The following is a 23,098-nucleotide window of genomic DNA, read 5'->3' as shown; positions in this document are numbered from 1 at the left end:
TTAATAACACCAAATGCACTAAAGTAGCTCTTGCACTTTTTTAACAGCCTGAATGAAACACTTTCAAACTTGGGTTCTGATGTCATTCGTGTGTATGTTCTTAGTTACCAAGAACAGCAGAATCCAATGATAGAGGTTTGGATTTCTTACAAATAATACCATTGTCTTTAAAGAAGTCCTATTTAAAAGCAGAAGTGGCTCAGCCTTAGATAGTTGTGCTCTAGCACATACGACACCCATGGCATTATTATATGCAGTTATTATTTCCGTTATTGTAAATAATATGTTGGTTATACGAGTTTACAGATATAGATATGGATATAGACTTTTTGATCATGTAAACAATTAAATTGTACAGGTTGTCATGGGAAAACAAAATAATCTCTAAGAAAACTAGAGAACATGCTGTTACAGCCAACCTAGTAAGTTTTTCCTGTGCATGAGTGACAGCACAATTTTGTGATTAAAACAAGGTAATTTCACACAAAATACTTTTCCCTCCACTTTTTCATTTGCAATTCCATTTCTTCTCGCATAAACACTTTGTTTGCATGATCTGCTGTCTTTGATTCATGTTTAATGCTTTATTTCTCTTTCTTTCTTTTTCTTTGCATTGTGTTCCACTGCTTCCTGCATGGCACTTTTATTAATTTACTTCACTCCAGGCGATCAAATAGTAAGGGTGGAGTAAGAATAATCCCTGTTGATTCAGGTATGGGTGTGGAGGATTGGGAGAGTAAATATAAAGTGCCTAATTCAGGTGTCCTGGACGATTACTTGGATGCTGAACAGAAAATGTGGGAGGACGAAGATAAAAGCATCATTTACCGGATCAGTAACAGTCCTTCTGAGTCCAAAGGCAGCAGATTCTATCAAACAGTAGAATGTGATGCACTGTCCCCTGAGGATACAGAGGAGCCAAATGGCAGGTCACACAGACGGAGGCATGGCTTTGGTAGTGGAGAGGTACGTTTAGTTTATAAGGAAGCTGGCAGCTTTGAGGATGAATCATCCCCTCCTGAAATCGATATAATTCCCTCTGTCAAACAACTACGACAGCCGACAGATAGTGAGGGGCTACTTTACAAGACCAGACTGTGGGCCAAAACTGCCTTAGAGGACACACTTGAGAGCTATGCAGCTTTTCGTGAGGAGGAGGCTGCTCGGCAAGAAGCTGCAAGGATCAAGGGGAGGAGTGAATATGGCTCAGTTGGTTCGGATGAGATGCAGTATTCCTTTGGATCTGAAGAAGAACTGGATGACCTGGCATTCACTGAGGGGGATGCTAGTTATGAATATGAAAGTTACTACTACCCTGGCAAGTATACGTCACCTTTTGGAGGACAAAGCTATTCAAGCAAAGGGAGAACATGTTTTGGACAAGATCCTATGTTGTCTCCTGTAGAGGAGCCAAGTGATGAATTTGTAGATCCAATGGGTGAACTGCAGAGCTTAGTTCACTCAGTGTCTGAATACCTGGCTGTAAAGGAGGAGGAGATCAACAACTATGAGTCGATGCCTAAACCAATTAGAAGAAAACTCCCAGCACTGCCAACTGATGCTAAAGTTGTCCAACCTGAAGACAATAATTGCGATGAAGCCAAACCTGAAGTTAAGGAGGCCAGTGCTGCTGAACAGGGCATAGCTGGAGTAAAGAATGTCATGAGCTCATTATTCAGTACGATTACAGGATCAAAGTCTACCGCTGAAGTAGAATCCTCTGGCACAACACCATCCCCCCAACCACCACAGGCAGAGTCTGGTATGTCAAAATTGCTCTCTTTTATCCCTAAAGCTAGTGCTGAAACCACAGAAACCTCTGGTGCCACTGCAACAAATCCACCTACTTCTCAAGCATCACCCCAACCTGAGTCAGGCATTTCAAAGCTGCTTTCATTTATTCCCAAAAGTGGTGGTACTTCCCCTCCAGTTGCCATAGTTCCCCCTGCCTCTCAAGAGCCCACAACAGAAAAAAAGTTTTCTCTTCAGTCTCTTTTGCCATTTCAGTCCTCTGAAACCAGTCGGCAAGCTGACAGTGATCAGAAGTCAACACATGTTGGCACAGAGGCACAAGGTAGTGCAGCTACTACTAACCAATCCACATCTGGGTTTGAATCCATGTTGGGAAGGCTTAGTCCTATGAGACTTTTTTCCAGTGCGCCAGCATCTAGGGAGCCATCACCTCAACCATCAGAGGAAAGAAGTGCATCTGCAAGCAATGAATCCCAGCAAGGGTCTATAAACAGAACTACGAGTCCTAATAGAGAGGGCACACAAACAGAGCGACAGTTGTCAGTTGAGATGAGACCAGGTTCAGGAAGTGGATCAGTTGATCTATTGCCAGATACAGGAAGTGGATCAATTGAGCTTTTGCAAGAAACAGGAAGTGGGTCGGTAGAGCTTCTTCCGGAAACAGAGTCATCTGGTGAGATTCCTGATATTCAGCAAAGAAGAACATCTGCAATATCTGAACCAAAACCTGAAAGCAGTTCAGAGGAAACAGGATTCTTCAGTCCTTTTAAGAAATCTCTCTCAAACCTTATATCTACAGTTCCTCCTGAAAATCCTACCCAGACTGAAACAAGGACTGCAGATGAGTCATTTTTAGGCAGCAAACTCAAAATCCCATTTTTCTCCTCTGAAAATATTTCCACAACAACCCAATCAAAAGCAGAAGGTGGTGTGCTGTCAGGGTTTCTTAAGTTTGCATCTGGAGAAGATGCCAGTGCCCTGTCAAAAAGTCCATCCCCCAGCCCTTCAAGAAGCCCCTCTCCAAATCGTGCTGCACTTCTTGAAAGTGTACCAAAAGGAAACACAGAAACTGGCTGGTTTTCAAACCTGTTTAAGGTACCCCCAAATGAACCTGCTAAGGAACCTGCAAAACCCCAAATCACTCCCACTGTTACGCTAACCAAACCTAGTTGTGAAACTGAGGGGCATACTAAACAAATGGTCCCTGAAACCACAGAGAGCATTGACTGCAGAACAGAACAACTGTCTCAAGAGCAAGTAGCATCTGAAAGAGATCCTCAGTACATGACAGATATCCAGGCTGAAGCAGATTGCACATCTAAAGATCAAGGTCCTTCCAAGCCCATGGAACATGCCACACCACAACCACAAGCCCCACAGGCTCAAGGAATTCTTTCTGGACTGTTAAAACTAGGATCAGTGGATGATGTGCCATCTGGCAAGAAAGCCCAGGGAGGGGAAGGTCAGGGTGGGCTATTCTCAGGCCTATTTTCATCACCCTCCCAACCTCCTTCCCAATCACAGCAGAATTCTGCCACACAACAGTCAGGGGGACTATTGTCTGGATTTTTAAAATTTGCCTCTGACACTGTTTCTGCTCCCACAAATCAGTCACAGTCAACATTGCCAGGGGATCAATCTGGCCAAATTCAAAATCAAGGACAACCTGCTGCTGCACAGCAACCTTCTGGAGGAGTCTTATCTGGCATTTTGAAAAAAGCTACAGACACAGTGACAGCTTCTCAACCAACTCAGTCCAGTAAAGAGTCACATCCAGAAGTAGCTGACCATACAGTGAAAATGGAAGGACCTGGTCAAAACTTGAGTCAAGGGACCACTCCTCCTACTCAGGCAGCGGGGATTTTGTCAGGATTGATAAGATTGGGATCAACAGAAGCACCTCCTCCTGACAAAGGTCAGCCTGACCAGCAACTAAGACAACCTGTTACCTCAGATCAACAACCAAACCAACAGCAACAACCTGACCAAAAAACAGAGAAACTACCTCCTAAGACAACAGCAACAACGCCTCAACCTAGTGGATTATTTGGGGGTTTGTTGAAACTCACAGAAACTGCTCCCCAGCCACCAAAAGGACCTTTGGTTACACAATCTACACAACCAAATCAGCAAACTGGTAATATGTTGTCAGGACTTTTTAACAAGATTGTGGACCCTAATCCTTCTTCATCCCAGGCACAATCAGAGCCTGGTGCTCAAGAGGCTAACCAAAAACCAGTGCAGCAAGCCTCTCCACAACAAGGAGGTTTCTTCTCTGGACTTTTTGGAATTGGGGGTCAAGACTCTGCTGCTGGAAACCCAGCCCAACCCTCACAAAACCGGCAACAGAGTGGCCCACCCGGGCGGCAACCGAATCAGCAACCAGGCAACAGACAAAACCTACAACGACAAAACCAAGTTCCTCCACAACAGCCCCCTAGTAGTCCTGGAGGGATGCTCAGTGGTTTTCTGAACAAAATTGCAGATACAGGCATCTCCCAGTCTTCAGTAGGGAATCAGTCAGAGCATCAACAGACACAAAAAGCAGGCACTAAAATGACCCAGCAACCACCCAATCAACAAGGAGGCTTCCTCTCTGGACTGTTTTCAACAGGTCCTACTCCTCCATCACAGCAGCAGCCACCTGTTAGTCATTCAAACCAGCCTCAACCCCAACAGGGTAGCAGACAACCTCTGCGGAGGCAAAATCAGATACCTCCACAACCTGCTGCCTCTGCATCAGAGCCACAGCAGGGTGGACTGTTGTCAGGGCTTTTTAATAAATTAGCTTCTACTGATAATGTACCACAACAGCCCACCCAACAGATTGGGTCTCAACAGGGCAATATGTCAAACATTGTTGGAGCTGGTCAGTCTGCTGGTCAACAGTCATCTCAACCCAGTCAGCAAGGAGGATTCTTGTCTGGTCTGTTTGGTCAGACAGCACCTCAACAACAACAGCCTGGCAAAACAGCAAGTCCTCAACATCCATCAACCCAACAGCCTAGTCAAAGTGGAGGCTTGCTTTCAGGAATTCTGAAGCTTGCATCTGGTGAAAATGTGGTGCACGAGCAACAGTCACCTCAGCCTGCCCAGACAGGTCAACCATCTGTTAAGTCAGGGCAAAATCCAGCTCAGTCTGAATCAGGGGGATTATTTTCTGACATGTTAAACAAAATTTCAGGTACAGTGGAACAGTCATCCTCACCTGCAAATCAGGCAAATCTTAAAACAACACAGGAACAACAGCAGACACAGGCTGGACAGGGGCGTCCACAGATTCAAAGAATCAAACAAGTAGAGATGCATTCCTCCCAAGATATGGCCACAGATAAGGATTTGAAAGTTCCAGCTCAAAAAGGATTCCTCTCAGGTCTTTTTAGTGTCACAGAGCCACCATCAAAGCCATCGCCACAACCATTATCCAAGACACAGCAGCCATCAAACCCTGAGCCTGGCAAGGAGGAACCAAAAATCAGCTCAAATAGCACGTCTCCTGGTTTGTTATCCAGCATTTTCAAAACAGGCCCCAGTGACAGCAGCACATGTGCTCCTGGAAAGGAAAGCGAAAAAGGCCTTCTTGATCGGTTACTACCAAAGAGTAAGGAGGATATCCCTTCAGGTACAGCCACACTCTCAACTTCCGTTGTTGCAGATATCCAAAAAGAACCTCAACAATCTCATGTTTGGCAGGATCCTACAATTTCCCCAACCCAGCGTTATCTTGAGGAAGTTCAACGTCTCTTGTATGGTACAGCAGATGAGTATGGTTACAAGGACCTTTTATACAACTTTACAGAACATGGTGTTATTCCACCAGAGCTCTATGAGCATCAGTGTCTCATAGAAGCTCTTTTGTGGCAGCAACTCAATGATTATGCCCTTGCCGAAGCCCTCGCTACTCAAGTTCAGGAACGCTACCAGGCCTGCCAAGGGCATATACCAGCCACAGTTAAAGCACCTCAATGGGAAAATCACATATGGTTAAATCCTAAAGAAATGAACATCAGTGACTTCAATGTACCCTCACATCCTTGGAGGGATGCTGCTGCCCAGCTTTTTGAGAGCAGAAATCGCTTTCTTGAGCCAGATGAAGATCTTGTTTTGTTTGACATGAGTTGCAGAGATAAGAAACCCTGGAGTAGCTGTGACCATTTGAATGATTTTGATAAGAATAGAAAACCTTGGATTGTTGGAGGAAGTGCTCTGAACCTATCCACAGAAAAAACAAAGACACGATTAAGTAGATGTCAGTCGCTTACAGAATGCAGTGTACAGGAATTCAGCAAAGTAGTGGAAAAAAGTGGTGTCAGTAGTGATGTAAAAGATGAAGACTTTGGTTTGAAATCAGCAACTGAGTTTTTAAAACGACTTGCCACAAAAAAAGGTCCAATGGATTTAACACGTGGAGCTATGGATTTAAGCTGGTCTGCAGGAGCTACAGGGGATACAGATGATGAAATGCTCTTGGAGGATTCTGAGTGGTATCAACAATGGCTTTCACTATTAGAGCAAGGGTTGTGGTGGCCAGCTGAGGCTGGAGACTGTGGATATTATGTTTACACACATGAGCAATACATTTATTCCCTTTTAACTGACAGAGCTGGTAGACACCTCTATGCCTGTGCTGCACCAGAGGATGTACAAGCTCTAGGAAATATCACTGAAAATATTGCAAACATTCTGAAACAAAAAGAAAAGGACAAAGTGACCCTTTGTGGTTTTAAAATCCCCCTCTGCCCTGAGGATAAAGGCATCTGTGTTCCAGGCCAGCAACAGAATAAGTTTGTGCATTCAGATGCACCCATGGACCTAACTTATGCCCTTAAAAAAGGTGAAAAAATAATGAATATGAATTTGGAAAGTTTCTCTCAAATGTTTCAGGAATCTATATCCTTTCAAGTTGAGCAGCCTGTAGACTTTACTGTGTACAAGCTTAAGAAGATCAAGGTGGAATCTGTACAAAACAGTTATATCTGTCAAGAGGAGCCAATGGAGGCAGCTGATCTTACTTTTAAGACACTTAAAGGAGGGCATGGTGGACCCTACTGGAAGAATCAAAGGATAGATGTGCTTATACCCTCACCTGCAACTTCTCCAAGATGCTATTCGACACAAATCTCTCAAAACCAACATCACCCAGTTCCGGAAATCAGGATTGCACATGTAGATGATACACCTGCAGACCAATCAAAACAGAAGTCAAGTTCCATTCTTTCAGCTATTGGAGGAGTCATTGGAATGTCTTCTAACAATGGTGCAAATAAAGCTGAAACCACGTCATCCTCAAAACCTGCTACATTACCAACAGCGTCTAGCAAAGTTTCAGAGGCTTCGAAAATTTCCAAAATTCTTCATGAGACTCCTTCAGCTTCAAAAATACCAGGACCTGTGCAGGTGGGAAGGAAACTGCCTACACCACCAGCTGTTAGTAAAGGGGATAGCTCTTCAGCTCCTACAGCACAGCCAACGTCTGTCAGGAGTTTACCCACTACATCTACCTCAGCTGTGCCCTCTGTTTCCTCACAGAGACCCCAGCTGGTGAAACAGCCATCTCAGGCAGACAGAACCAGAGTATTATTACAGGCAAATAAAACTACAGTTATAGGGACGGGTGATATTAGCAAAGTGTGCAGTACTTCAGCAGTGGACCAAACATCCTCCCTGTCTCAGCCACAAGATTCATCTCAGGAATTTATACCACAGTTACATATACTGAATGATTCAATGACATATAATGAGGCCTATCTTTATAACAGAAATCATAACTTTGGCACTCCTATTGGCTCTCAAGTAGGTAATAAAGTCCTAGACTTTTCTGCCACATTTAATAAAAACAAAAATATCAGACTAAAAGATGCAACAGATGTCAAAACAGAATCTACACAAAAGGATGAAGCTGTTGACTGTACAAAGTACAAGTTAAAAAGATTCAAAGAGAAGAAGCAGATGGATACTAAGGCGAATATGGATTTGACTGACAAGACCACAATTGCTGTAGATCTTACAAGGGAGACTGTGGAAGATGAAGTTGAATGGCTGAATTCAGAATTTCCTACCTTGGCTACATTACAGGAAAGTCCAAGAGTTCAGACCAACTATAGGCAAGTTGATCAACACAGCACATCAGAGAGAAGATTGTCCATTCCAGAGATTAAAATTGGCCACATCTCTTCTTCAATGCATATGCAAAGACCACCAGCCTCCCGCAGTACTTCTATAACAACTAAGATAAACCAAACGGATGTTTCAGGCTCTGGCAAAGGTAAAATAGACATTTCATTCAAACCATCTCTTACACCATCTGGTGAATTATTAAGGAGTTCTGACTCTAAGAGAATGATATCAACAACAACAAGCCATTCTGGTTCTCATATTTCAAGTAAAGCATCAAGCCTTGAAGGTGATCTCAAATCTCAAAAAGTTGGATCAATGCAACCTGTACATACCTCACCACTGGTAAGTCCTGTGATGGAAGAACAAGCACAACCTCAGGCTCGGCACCTGCAGATGCAGCACAGTCAACCAGTGGTTACAAATGGTTTTGGACAGCACATTCTTGCCGACCCTAATAGTACAATTTCTACACCTTCTTCCTATCAGTCTTGTGGAAATGCTCAGAAATATAAGGGGACCACTGCACCAGCAAACTCAATTAAAGCTACATTAGATATGTCTGTCAAGACAACCCACCAAACTCAGCAAACTGTTGTGCCAACAAAGGATCCTGTCTGTGAGGCACTATCACTGACAAAGAGAAAACAATTAACTTCTGAGGAGGCAGACATAAGTCCTAGTCATCATACATCCATTGACTTGTCACATAGAGGAGAATCACTGAAGCCTCAAGGACAAACAACAGAGTATACTCATTCACTGCCTTTTGAGGAACATAATTCTAGTACTACAATGGGTAATCATATAAAATGTTCCCTAAGGAAAGAGGAGATTACATCTGGTAGTAGGAGGCCATTGTTACCAAGACAACAACCTCTTTTAGTTTGTTCTACTGAATCCCTTGAAATTTGTAAACCACCCCAGCCAGCTACAGCACCAGCCAATACAGTTATGGCCACATTAGACATGACTTCTAAATCGTCTGCCAAATTGAAGGACGTGGTTACAGAAGTAAGAGATAACACTCTTACTGAAGCTATACCTCTAATAAGAGGCAAGCCAAGTGTCCGTGAACTTGCACGAAAAAATTCTGTTGGTGTACCACTAGTTGTAGATATCCCTTCCCAAGAACCTGTTTGTGACATTATGATCAACTCCCCTTCAAATGCACAGCAGAGGATTGAGAATAAGGCTCAATGTCTCTCAGATTCTTTTCCTTATCAACAACAAACTCATCAGACATCCACTTCAACAAAACTTGTCACAGCTGTAGCATTGGATATGTCACCCAAGCCATGCCAAGCCACAATGGGACCAACAGCGTCAGAATATGAGACTGCTCAAAGTGAAGCAGTTTCACTTATTAATAAACCAAGTGCAAGAGCAGTTGCCAGAAAAAATTCTGTTGGTATTCCTTTGGTAGTTGAACCAGCACCACTGGAATCAGCATACCAGAATCAACCTCAAACCATGATTCCTGTGCAAAAACAGCAGACCCTGGATCGAAATATTGTCCCTCTTTTCAATCAACCACTTCCCAGTAGTAAGACAGTGCAGTGCTCCAGTGTAAGTGAGACCAATAGTATGTCACTGTCCACTATGCAACCTTATCCATTCTCTACAGCTCCAGCAAACTCTGTTAAAGGCACATTAGATATGTCAACAAAGACATGTAAATCAAACACAGTATTAAACCATTCAGATCCAGTATCACTGGTAAGAACAAGACCATCAAGTTCTGCACATTCTCAAAGAGATTCAGTTGGTGTTCCACTAATTGTGGAAACAACCCCCTCCCAAGAGCAGCCTAAAAGGCAACAGACACTGGTAGGATGGCAGGAAAAGATGCAGCAAGGATTTGGGCACAATGAATCTAACGAAGTAGATCACAGACAATCAGCACCTGCCAACTCCATAAAAAGCTTTTTAGACATGTCTCCAAAACCACAGCAGAAACAATCTGAAATATCTCCTGATTTCTTGCCAGTTGAAGCTGTGCCATTGGTTAGGAACAAGGCACCTATAACAAGGGATAGTTCTTTTGGTGTACCACTCATAGTGGAGCAATCTGTACATCAAGAAGCAAGACGAGCCTTGAGTGGAGTAAACACAACTGAGACACTGCATAAGCAGATATCTACCTACCATAGCAATGAGGTATTTTCTGGTTCAAGAAATACCTACAAGGACACACACCAACAAAATAAGCCAGTGGACTTCTCTGCAAAAGATAGCCTAAATACAGCTAACATTGTGAGTATTCAGGTTCATCCAGAAGATGGACACCCAATGAATTACACTAATAACAAAGCAAAGAAAGAAATGTTTGAAAGAAGGCAAACTGGAAAGCACTTACAAAAGAAAACATTACTAGGTATTGTTGACCTAACCGTGGATCTTCAAAACAAAACCACAGTTATCAGTGACCAAGATGCAAAGGATCTTTCTTCTCCTTATGTATCTTCTCAATCTCAAAGTAGTCTTTCCCGCCAGCAGCAACATATACATCCAGCCTTACCTAAGAATGTCAGAGAAGATACGGCCGTTTCTCAAGATCAGAGATCATTACAATATAGGGGATATTCTACTCAAATACTGGCCACCACCCAACCTGGAATAGATTGCAGAAGGCAGTCGGAAATAGGACAGAACTTTGCACCAGTGAATACTTCAGTTTCTTCTTTAATGCTTATTCAAGGGAAGATACAGTCTCCTCCTCAAAATTTTGCTCCACAGGCTATGCAGGACAGTGTATGTACTATGCTCTCACTAAACAGTGCATATCAACATGTCAGTAATATACATGTTGAATCCAAATACCCTGATCATTTGCCTACAAACATGCCTCAGTTGCAAACGCAACATTCAGTCCCACATCATCAATACCAGCAACCTGGTATGGATGGAACTGGATGGACTTCATCCATTGCTATGTCTCAGCAAAAGGCTCCAAAGTTGCAAAGACAAGATACTAATGTTCAATATGATACAACCCCTAGACCCAAAATTCTCATCAAGCAGCCAACTGTGGACAACTATGGGAGCACTGAAGACAGTCCATCAGAATGTGGAGCAATGACAAGTAATGGACAGTCATTGCCCCCTTTTTCTACCCAGCAACTATATGGTAGATCCCAAACTGTTCCTACACCACAATCTTTGAATATTCAACCCACCCCTGCTTCGATTATTCAGCAAGCACACGATAGACACAGAACTAATCCTTCTGTAGAATCTTTTGGAGTACAGCAAGTGCAAAGCAGTGCAGCAACTGATCATGATGCCAAAGAATCTCTTCAACTCTATAAACAACCTGATGAAAGCAAATGTTCTGTCACTATCGAGCAATATCACAGACCAACTGTACCCTTAAATGTTGTGGCTTCAAGTCACACTGTATCAGAAGTTGGTGCACTTGCATCACAGCCCATCACAAGACAGGACTCATTGCCTGTACAACAAGTAAAGACTAGTTATCTGAACCAGGGCTTTGGAGCTGAAATGAAAGAGGCATCTTCAGCACCAGCAGGATCTAGTTCTGTCAAAGGTTTGATTTCATTATTTAGTGGTTTTGGATCACAACCTTCTGGCAGCACGAAACCGGTTGCTGTTACAACCCCCCACACTCAGATTGTGTCTACATCTGAGGACCACAGGACACAAATTACTCCAACACAGACTCGCCTTGTTGCAGTTGATGTTGAAGAGACAACTCCCCCAGCAATCCCTGTTGTTAAAATACCAGAGACAATTGATTTAAGCCCCAAAACTCCTCTTGAGTCAAATTTCCAGCCTCGTATGTCAGTTTTTGGCAGTGACCAAAATTACTCTGCTTCTGAATTATCCACTGAAGCTAATGATGTGTCAAACAGGAAAAGCCCTTTGAAATCTCCAGTTACACGGATGGCCCAATCTGCAGCCCTGCAGACAGAGTTGGCTCCAGCACAATCACTAATTACTGAATCACAATACAATGTAAGCCCAGCAAGGGAGACACCAGGGAAGGAATTCCCCCCTCTTGAATCCTTACCAGCTAAACCACCAGATACCATACCACTTAAAGGAATTCTAAGTAAAGGCAGTTCAGAAGAAATTTCAGAATTGTCAGTGGTTACATCTGACGCAATTACCAAAGAGGCTTCTGCCATCACAGGTAACATGGCTGTGTCTGAATCAGACATGTCACAGCTGGAAAGTACAGAGGAAACCAAACAAACTATACCCACAGAAACTGTCAATGCCAACACTGGATTTGGTGAGGTCTCTTCAAGCCATCCAAGGTCAATCTACATTGGCATTAATTGCCCAGAAGTACCTCCTGTTGATACAGAGCCAAAACCGTATGTTAGACTGCCTCATATTTTTGTCTCAGCAGCAAGCTCCCCAGAAGATGAGACAAATGAACATGAGCTTAATGAACATAGCAAACCTGAAGTGTCAGAAATCAGTCCCTCTGAAGATACAATGCCCATTGCAGTTGCACCACCAGAGGGTAAGGAATCTTTATCTGCTGATATTGTTAGAAAGACTGATATATCTGAGGATGTGAGGGCTATACAACCAGAGGTGTCAGCTACACTGATAACAGCAGCAAATGACTCAAATGACTCACAGCACATCCTAATCAAAAGCTCAACCACAGAAGCTACCCTCTCAGAAGCTGAAGTTAAATTAGAGACCACTGAGGCTTCCGAATCACCACAAACCTTGGTAGTTAAAGCAGAGACCACTGAGACTTGTGAGTCACCACAAGCCTCATTGTTTAAAGGAGAAACCACTGAGGCTTGTGATTCACCACAATCCCCGGAGTTTAAAGCAGAGACCACAGAGACTTGTGAGTCACCACAAGCCTCATTGTTTAAAGGAGAAACCACTGAGGCTTGTGATTCACCACAATCCTCAGAGTTTAAAGCAGAGACCACTGAGCCTTGTGAGTCACCACAAGCCTCAGAGTTTAAAGCAGAGACCACTGAGTCTTGTGAGTCACCACAAGCCTCAGAGTTTCAAGCAGAGACCACTGAGCCTTGCGAGTCACCACTTGAGCTTCCGTCCACAGACAGAAAATCAACTGCTCCAGACATAACACCGCTTGAAGTGGTTAAGCCTCTCAGTGACCTGGCATGCCAGGTTGAAAACACAACTTTAGAGCTAGCACCAGCAGAAGGTGCTGAAACTCCAGAGTTAGCCCCTAAGAATGAAAGCACATCTTCAGATGTTGAATTGCCTGTTCAGTCTCTTGATAAGTTATCACAGAAAGAAATATCTTCAATGTCAGATGTAAAATCACCTGAAGGAGTCCAGCAGCCTCATGACAAAACAGAAAGGGATGTCTTATCTGCCCTTGAGCCCAGTCTTGTCAAAGCTCCTGCAGTGGAACTAATGACCTCCAAGATGGATAGTTTAGATGTTAGGGTTGAACAGCCTGAGCCAAAGCCTGTGACTGAAGACCCTAATGAACAACAAGGAAAAGGATTATTTTCTGTGTTTAGTGGCTCCAGTGCAACCCCACAGCAGTCATCCTCCCAAACTGGAACATCAATACTTGGCAACATTCTTCCTGGATCATCTACTAAAGACACTCCTGGCACAGGGCTACTCTCAATGTTTGGTGGGTCAAATGCCCCATCTTCACCTGGATCCAAAGACCCGCCATTGTCAACCGCTCAAGAACCCCAGGGAAAAGGCTTATTCTCGATGTTTGGTGGATCCAGTAGTCAGCCACCAGTTGGCCCAAGAGGTCCAAGCATTGGAAGTGTGCGGCCTAGAGGTCCTCCACCCAAAGAACCTCCAGGCAAAGGCCTGTTTTCCATGTTTGGTGCATCCGCACCTCAGCAACCACCCGGTCCCAGAGGTCATCCTGGGGGAGGTCCAACACCAAGAGGACCCTCCACTGGATCTTCTTTATTTGGTGGCATCCTGCCAGGTTCTACTACACAGAAGGATACCTCTGGTGCAGGTTTGTTCTCCAAGTTTGGTGCTCTTAGTGCCCAGCCCCAAACTGGACCTAGAATACCCACACCAGGACCAACAGTTACACCACCGGGGCCCAGAGGTTCAGAACCCTCAGGAAAAGGACTGTTCTCAATGTTTGGTGGACAAAACCAGCAAGCATCAGAGCCACATCCCGCAGCGTCTAAACCACCTGAGTCAGAGGGTGTTTTCAAAGTTTCCTCTGTGTTTTCACTTGGTGGGAGTTCTGATGGTAACAAATCGAAAAGCGGGTTTGGCCTATTTGGAATGTCTTTCATGGAGGAAACCAAAACAGAGCCAGCAACAATTCCTGTGAAGGAGAACATAGCATTGGAAAAAGCTAAACTACCAGACACAAAAGAAGCAAAGGATCACACTGTTGAAGCCATGGAAATTTCACCCTCTGAGCCTCTTTCTACATCATCAGTTAAAGAGGAACTCCAAGTTGAACAATCATTCCAGGATGTTCGAGATTCAATCTTGGACATCACTAGAAATGCCAATGAAAATTCTGTTCCTCAAACAGATCCACATCCAGAGGTAGACAAAGCACCCAAAATGCAACAACACCTTTCTTGTGATGAAAATACCTCAGTTGTGGTTAAAGCTTCTGTAACAGATGCACCAAATGTGACCAGTAATCTCCTAGAGAAAGAAACACTGCTGGACCAACAAGCAGCAAAACTAACAACCAAGGTACAGTCAGACATCCAAAAAGAATATGACGAATCGAAAAATACAGGAAATTCTGAGAAAGAAGTTGCTGAATCAGAAACTGATACTTTTAAAATTAAGAGCACAGATGATGATACTGACTTGGTGGCTGTCAAAAGTCCATCAGAAAAAAGTGAAGATATGCAGATGCCAGGGAAGGTTACAGATGAAATCCATAGAAACACAAGTTCAGACATCATTGGTGTGGAACACGTGAAAGCTGTTGCTGAAGGAGATATAATTCCAAAGGGAGAAAAGCAAATTGAGGAGACACAAAAAGTCTGTAGTAAAGAACAAACAACTGTTGCAGATATGGAAAATGTAAAGGCTGGTGCTGAAGGAGAAATAACAATTCCAGAGATAGAAAAACAAACTGATAATCTGCAAAAAGGTGTTAGGGAAGAACAAACAATTGTTGCAGAAATGGAAAAATCATCTGAGGAGCCTTTGGAAGTTTCTGATGAAGAAAAAACAATTGCAGATGTTGAAAAATTAACTAAGGAACCTTTTAGAGTTGCTGCTGATGAACAAGCAGCTTTTGCACATGTAGAAAAATCCACTGAAGAGGTAACTGTAGTCGATAAAGTGATAGCAGTTACAGAGAAACCTACTGCTGAATCCGTGGTGGGTCCACTTACAACAGAGACTGCAGTCTCAGAATCAGTAAAATCAATTGAAAAAGACTTGAAAGCCATATCTGAAGACACTGCAAAGGAACCAACTGAGGAAAAATTACAGCTTGGAGAAGCTAATACAGAACCTGCACATGAATTAGAGAGAGCTTTTGAAAGTAATTCTGTTGCAGTGGTCTCATCAACAGGTGAGGAAAAGACTATTGGTACCAACTCACCAGAAATCATGGCATCTCAAGCTGTTGGGCCTCCTAGTCCATCACTGGGACCTGCTAGTCCTCCACCACAGCAGCAGCCCAGGCCAGGCATGGCCAGGCCAACAGGTCCACCAGGACAAAGAATGGGAGCACCAAGGATGGGAGGGCCACGCATGGGAGGGCCAAGAATGGCAGGACCAAGGATGGCTGGACCAAGGCAGCCAGGACCACAAAAGCCCCCTGAACGAGCTCCATTTTCTGGTTTTATGTCTATGTTTTCTACCCAAAATGCTCAAAGTAAACCACCAACTGTTGGTGGATTTTTTTCAAGTTCACCTGGTTCACTTTTTGGATCATCACCTGCTCCTCGACCGCCACAACAACAACAACAACAACAACAACAACAACAACAGCAGCAGCAGAAAAGCTTTTTTGGCCTCCCCAGTGGCATTGCTACAGAATCCCTTACCAGTGATATATTTGGCATATTCAAAGGTCCTGAGACAACAAAATCTGATCAACTTCAACAGTCTGGCACAGAGCATGGACAAGGGGATACCACTTCCACAAATGTAACAGTTGTTGAGAGCACTGAAAAGACAGATACAGAGAGTATACCTTTATCTGGAGATGGACATGTTAAAAGCTCTGAGGACTCTGAGGTCCCTGAAAAAGGGTTAGTGGAGGAGGCAGAAAGAACAGACAAAACAGAAGGAGAAGAGAATTCTCTGACTGAATCCCCCACGAAAACTGATTTACTTGAGAAAAAAGCAGATGATGATGATTCTGCTGAGCATTTAGAGGTACCAGGTGCAGTGCCTGACAAAGCTGAACCACCCCCAGCACCCGAAAGCAAAGGTATATTTGAAATACCAGGTCTGGCTGCCCCTAAATTTGGTTTTATGTCTGTAGCTGCTGAAGGTACATCATCTATTGGGTCCCTTTTCTCCACCACTCCATCTCCAGCCGCTGGTGTGAAAGCACCACAGCCACAACAGACAGATGGTGGTCTCTTTTCTGGTTTTAAAAGCCTTTCAGCTGGTATTTTTCAGGATGAAAAGTCAGCTGGAAAGGAGGAACCATCATCTGCTTCATCTGTGTTTGGCATGAAACTTGGCTCGATGTTTGGGAACTCTGATCCTCCCAAACCTGAATCCACTGCTCCTGTGGTCACAGCCCAACCTCACTCATTAAGTCCAAAACCTACAGATGAATTTTGTGAGCCAGAGTCTGAGAAACATTCCCCAGGTTCTGGAGAAACTGGAAGTGCAGATGCCAGTGATTCGGAAGGACCAACAGACACTTCAAAAACAGGAAGCTGTGACACCTTAGCACAGTCACCACAGTCTGGCCTCCCCTCTCACTCAGATTCCCTAGCAGAAGGTTTGGAGAAACCCCAGTTAAAGATCACCCCATGTGAGGTAGATAAGAGTGAAGTTGACACACCTGATGCCATGTATGCAGATTTGGGCACAGAGCAACCAAAGGACCTATTGACAAAGGAAGCTGCAAAAAGGCTAGTGCAATTTGCATGATAAATGGCACTGTTCATTTATCATACTGACCTAGATAGATATGTAGCCCCTTTTCCTCTCCTCTTTTCCCATTTTTATTATTTGATACAATTACAATACAATTCTTGAGTCACTGTAGTGTTCCTTTTCCCATCCAACAACTTAACCTCAACATAGTTTTAGATGTAGACATTTGGTTCAAAGAAATACATTTTTTGATAAGAATGTACAGTATATACCGCACACAACTATAAATGCAAACCATATAGTGAAAATGTGACATTGTAAGTTTCATGATCAAAGCCATAGGAAAGGAAATAATCGCATCTGCTTGGAAGGTGCTCACCATCATGTGTAAATGCATAGGAGCTATTTTGTTCACACAGAAGCTCAGTAATAGCTTCACTGACAGTGATGGAAGTCCATTGAATGAAGAAACCAATGGTCTTTATTTATTAGCTTTTCACCCGTGAGGCATGTATAAAGCCCCTCCTGAATTATTCTCCAAGCCTCAGCCAATTTGTTTATATGAATCAAACGCTGATAGATTTATGAGGGTGTGGCAGTGCACACCACGCAGGCAGGCTGGACACTGGAATAAAAGGAACAGTGAGAAATAATTTGGCCTACACCCAAGACAAAGTAAATCATGACAGTTAAAGCATGCACCCACTTTCCTTGTTAGCAATCTCAATCATCCAGCAACCATACAGTACTCTCCCATTCAGTCAGCCAGTTATGATTTTTATCAGCAAGGTTAACAGAGTTTTTAACCTTTTGTTTCTATCTTATTAAAAGGTTGGCAAATTATGAATAATGTGCATTTCTCATTGTATGGTCCTTACATTATTAGATCCCGTAAATGTACTGTATTAGAAGTAGGTGAACTACAAAGGATATTCTTTATTCTGCACTTAACATTTAAGCTTTTAGAAAGAAGCTACAAAGAAAAAAATGTGTAGTTTTCTCTCATTACTAACATGCTGACACCATGATACCTTAAACTTGCATCTTGACCACACATCTTTCAGAAGGCTATGGATCTCCCTGTTCAGCTGACACTTCCTCCATTGACTCACTTCATTCAGCTTAACTTACTGAGCTCTGTCAGTCTTTCTTGTTTTGTGTCAACTTCTTTGGATGTGATGGTGAAAAGTTTCCTTTTACCTGTAGTTTTACCCCCAGTTCTTAGTAATTAAATTGTTTCATTCCAAAATTGAATGTCCTCCATTCAAACTTGAAGTTTTTTAATCAAAGAAAAATGTATCTTCTTCTGTAATGATTACCATATAAGCTATATTTTCCACATGAATTTCAATTGATACTTTCCTAAATATTGAATTTTGGAATAAAACCTTCGATTTTACATAGTAGTTCATTGGTTACATGTTGCTCTCCCAAATTGCCACAGTATTTAAAATAACTGTCTCATTCTTCCACAGTCCACCGGACAGCAGTCGGTTCGATTCATCGGGCAACCTCAGCCCGTCCAGCTCCCAGCTCAGCTCTGAACCAGAGGAGCGCCAAGGTCCAGAGTCCTGCCACCCCAGCGGTCCTCATCCTCCTCTCCGTAGCCAGCCATCTACCTGGGACGAGGAGGAAGAGGTTGAGAAAGAGCTGCATCCACTACCAGAGCTTGGTTCCAACAAAGATGCAAAGGACTCTTCAGTTATCCTGCCCAAACCAGTCTTTGACAACCACGATAACAAGACTCAGACTAAAATCTGGTATGTCAAAAATATCTAGGTTTGTATTAGACAGCACTGATAAAGAGCTTGGTTCAGAAGACTGGTAGTTCCAAATTTTCAGCTGAGTTGACAGATCTTTATATGACATCTATAAAGGATAGGTTCATATTCTTAATGTCAGTCTTAAAACAATAGTCAGACAGATTTTGCTTGCCTACTGCCCATCACAAGATCCTATCACAATTATTGTCCAGTGTAAGAGTTGAGCGAAAACATCCATACTCCTTGCTTTGTGCAGAAATACATTATAAATCTGAAGCATTTTGAGTTAATCTGATTTGACTAACTCATAATGCTGAATCCTCATATTAGATTTAGACAAATGTGGTAATACAGTATATTTTTGCAAAGATCAAGGACAACTTTTGTCTTGTGCAACCTCCATTTGAAGCATGTTATGAAGGGATCTCTGATGATTACAGCAAGTAAACAGTTTAAATGTTCTTTAAGGCATAAAAGTATTGTCTTAAGACAGACTTGAAAAGAGTGAACTTTTCCTTTGACTGCAAGATTCAGAGGGTTGATAAAAATTTTATTGACAGAGTCATTCATATTGATTCATGTCTGCCATTTCGAAATGTTTCCCTTTGAACCTATTGATCTCTTATGCTTTATCTTTCTCAGTTTCTTCGAAGATGGTCCTCCACCCTGCTCCCCATCCAAAGTTCGCTGGCTAAAAGCATACAACAAAGTGAGAGTACAGCTGCTTGAGGTAGGAGGACTCAGTCTGTTTGCCCACACCAGCTACTCTCTTTGTCTGCTTCGCTTTCTTCCACAGCCACACACACACACACACACACACACACACACACACACACACACACACACACACACACACACATACACATACATATACCAGCCACATGAACATGGCTGTTATTCTCTCTTCCCTCTCTTATGTAATGATACTTCCTCTACTTTTTTACTCTTATGGCTTGGTTGAGTTTCCAGTCATGCTACAGCAATTTGCACCAATTTTGTGCTCCTTAAGGATTTCTGCTTTGATCTGGAAAACCCCATTTCAGCATGGGTTCCTTCAGATCTGGCTATCACTCTGCTGTTACGGAAAGTTTTTAGTTCCAAGTTATGGTACTGCGAGGTTAAAACGATTCCTCAAATTATAGTACCAACCACCTCAGGGTGGTTTACAGTTGACTGTGGTGTTGGGATGTGTGTATATACTGCAAATGTTAGTTATATGCTGTTTATCTGTTGGATTTTCTTTTTCTTTTCTCTTTCTGTTGTCATTCTTCCTTTAGAGTCATTTGAATAACTCAGACTGTGAACTAATAAGTAAAACTTGTGTATATCTGCATGAAGCAACTGTGGCTTAAATTTTCTGCCTCAAGTCATTCTATTCTGTAACAGACCCTACAGGTGTGACTTTGGGTCTAGGTTGTGTGCACACATGATAAAAACACGGGATGAAGAAAAGAAAGGAGAATATTAAAACTGTACACCACACACAGGGCCAGGCCCTGTGTTGACAAGCATCTGCTTGGTTGAAGTGTCCTTGAGCAAGAGGCTGAATCTCTTGAGTAGCTGACCCTGTAACCTTCCAGCTGGGGGCAGAGAGAATTTCCCAATAGGGACCAATAAAGTTTGACATTATTTATAACTCAGCTGCCAAGCACGACTGTCTGTCTGCTTCATCCACAAACCTGGTGGGTTGTCTGTCATGCTTGCATGTCTGTCAAGCCGTCTCAGGAGGCAAACATCAGGGTGCCTCAGACAAGAATCTGATGTGGTCAATGGGACTAAGATCATCTTAGCCATAAAGTTTGGAGCATATATTTTTTTCTACATTATTTTACATCACTAAGGAATTTATTAGCTTATCCATCCATAGGTCTCATCCAATGCATTATGGTTGAAGCAGCCAACCATATACCCAGCAAGTACTGTAAGCCCTAATGATATGTTTCAAATGGCCCTTGAAGGTGGTTGTATACTGGTATCAGGGGGTGGGGTTGTTGAAAGATATTATTGAGTAGCATTATGGTAAGTGTAGGATCCAGGGTTTTGGAGCTTGTCAGGGTATCTCTGTCTGCGAAATCTGCCTCTTGTTCCATCTTTCCCCAAGTTAGAATTACCAAAGCACCCCTGTTAATTCTGTCCCTGATCATTTTATTGAGTTAACTTAGATTTCCACATTGTTTTCTCTTCAATTAATATTCCAAGTTCAGCAGCAAACAAAACTTTCTGTTTTGCTCCATTGCTTTCTAGACATATCCAGGGCATTTATTGAAATTATTGAGCATCAGGTCTTATTTAGCAGCAATTCATTCTAAAAATGAAGCCTGTGCTCATGTAAATCTTAAGCGTAAACATTAAATTCAGAGTAGCACACACCCACATTATTGTACGTTCAGTTTCATGGGAAGGTTTACATTTAACAGTTTTAACCACATGCATATCTAATGTTTTAAACAGAGACAACATTGTAGAGATTTTCATTTTGAGTAGAAGATCAGACAACAGGTCAATGTTCCAGTATTTCTCATTTTACACAAACTGTGTCAGGAACAAGCTATGGTAGAATTACAGGAAAATGGTTATGATGAGGTTGTTTTTTCATATCTTTTTGGACCGGAACAGTTTTCAGTAATGTGTATCGCTGCGGCTTGGTTCGGCTGATCTTTACCAACAGGACAAAAACAACTAAAAGAAGAGCACACAGGTGAGGATGCTCCTTTGCCCCTGCAGAAGGCCACTTCAGATCTGAGAGAATAATTAGTGTAACCAGTCCCCAGCTGCTTATCAGCAATAGATCATTTCTTTAAATACAGCCTCTGATCTTGTCCAAAACCCAGAGAGGAAGGCATAGCAGATCTCTCACCTTTCACAACCAATTACACAAGAGAGCTGTTCTTTGATGCTCGTTAGGCTGTACTCTCAGGAGTGCAGTTTGGAGGTTTTCTGTGTGTATGTGTGTGTGGGTGTGTGTTAGTGCACACTAGCTTTTTCAATTTGGTAACAGAGGATAGCTTATTTAAGCGGTGTTTTTTAGGTAAAGTCCTAGGTCCTGTTTGATATGAGAGAGCAGGGACGATCTCATACATCATCAGAGAGATGTGAATGGAACAACAGGGGATTTAACTGCTGCTTCCACAGCATTTAAATCACAGTATTTCATTGTGAAGTACTTCAGAACTTTATGCTAAAATATGGTCATTGAAATACTGTTGATATGTCTAAAAAGACAATTTTCCACTCTGGTGGACATTAAAGATTTATTTCTATTCTATTCTATTCTAAAAAACTTTTCAACCGAATTTAACTAGTTTTCACATCAGTGCCTAGATGACTTTTGACCTTCAAATCACCAAACAAGCCCGTAATTATAGAATACAATATAAAGAAGGTTCCTTCCAAATGCACTAATCTCTTCTGACCACACATTTTTTTATCCTCACACTTTGTCTCAGAAGTCGATTACCAATTCAAGTAAATTTATTCAATAATTTGTAATGTTGGGTCTTAGATGTGAATGTTAGCTGGTGGCTGTGGGTGAAGAGGTGGAGCGGTTCGTCCACTGATCGGGAGGTCGGTGGTTAGATCCTCATCTCCTTCAGTCTGCGTGAGTCAGAGTGCCCTTGGGCAAGGCAGTGAACCCCAAGTTGTCCCTAATGTATCATTGGTGTGTGTGATAGCAAAGTGCAGTATGAATGGGTGAATTTGGCTTTTAGTGTAAAGTGAGTGGTCAGTAACACTAGAAAACTGCCATATAAGTGCAGACCATTTACCATTTTTTTTAATCACTTTTAGTACAGGGGTCACGCAGCCAGCATTTATTTGTTTCCTGTGTAAGATGCCAAAATAATTTAAACACAAAGACAACTACCTTCACAAATGTGCCAAAATATGACACATTTTTTCAACATCACCTATAAAATTGACATTTCTATAATTATTTTTTTTATGTTAAGATACTATATAAGATGCTTCATTTTGAATATCCATTAAACTTCTCGTAAATTGACAGTGGACAGGTTCCTGAAGCCTAAAATTTAATTGATCAGTTTTAAATTTTCCCACTATTTCTCTGACCATTGAAATCATAGTAACACACTTTTTTTTTCAATGATCAGTTTGCAGGTCTTGTTGTCCTTAACACAACCCATACATCCTCCTATCTATCTCGGAGCCTCTTACCATGGTCAGCATCAATTTTCACTGAAATACACTCAGCATTTGTGTGTACCATACTTTTGAATTCACTTCCTGAAAAAGTAGAAAAACAGCATTTCAGAAATGATTCACTTTTCTGCAACAGGCCTATAGATCTAATTTCCAGCCTAATATGAAACATTCAGTATTAGGAATAATGAGTGTGTCTTTCCTCCATGTGTAGGTATCAATCATTACAAGGTTGTGTAATGTTGCTGGCATTGTTTTAAAATGACATACAGAAAGAAAATCAACATAACTGCCAATGTTTTTGATTGTTATTG

At 42.3% G+C, this 23,098-nt stretch overlaps 2 protein-coding genes across 2 annotated transcripts in view; both read left to right on the top strand.

Moving 5' to 3' along the window:
• Positions 1 to 23,098, top strand: part of LOC139624654 (protein unc-13 homolog B-like) — a 168,170-nt gene that overhangs the window by 48,473 nt on the left and 96,599 nt on the right. Inside the window, exons 9-10 of the mRNA XM_071483945.1 lie at positions 18,339 to 18,623; positions 19,269 to 19,356. Coding sequence (XP_071340046.1) covers positions 18,339 to 18,623; positions 19,269 to 19,356 — 373 coding nt within the window. The remainder of the gene's footprint in view (positions 1 to 18,338; positions 18,624 to 19,268; positions 19,357 to 23,098) is intronic.
• On the top strand, positions 5,035 to 16,917 carry LOC139624757 (streptococcal hemagglutinin-like). The gene has a single exon (XM_071484135.1). The coding sequence runs from the start codon at positions 5,056 to 5,058 to the stop codon at positions 16,915 to 16,917; it is 11,862 nt and encodes a 3,953-aa protein (XP_071340236.1). The 5' UTR covers positions 5,035 to 5,055.

This window comes from Trachinotus anak, unplaced genomic scaffold, assembly GCF_046630095.1.
Source record: "Trachinotus anak isolate AG129_WGS33_773 ecotype Australia unplaced genomic scaffold, CSIRO_AGI_Tana_v1 ptg000008l, whole genome shotgun sequence".
NCBI classification, from domain to species: domain Eukaryota; kingdom Metazoa; phylum Chordata; class Actinopteri; order Carangiformes; family Carangidae; genus Trachinotus; species Trachinotus anak.
Note: the sequence above shows the minus strand (reverse complement) of the source record. Positions and strands in the feature narration are given on the sequence as shown.

Excerpts from the sequence above, each read along its gene's own strand:
- LOC139624757 (XM_071484135.1), top strand. The coding sequence starts at position 5,056 with ATGCATTCCTCCCAAGATATGGCCACAGATAAGGATTTGAAAGTTCCA.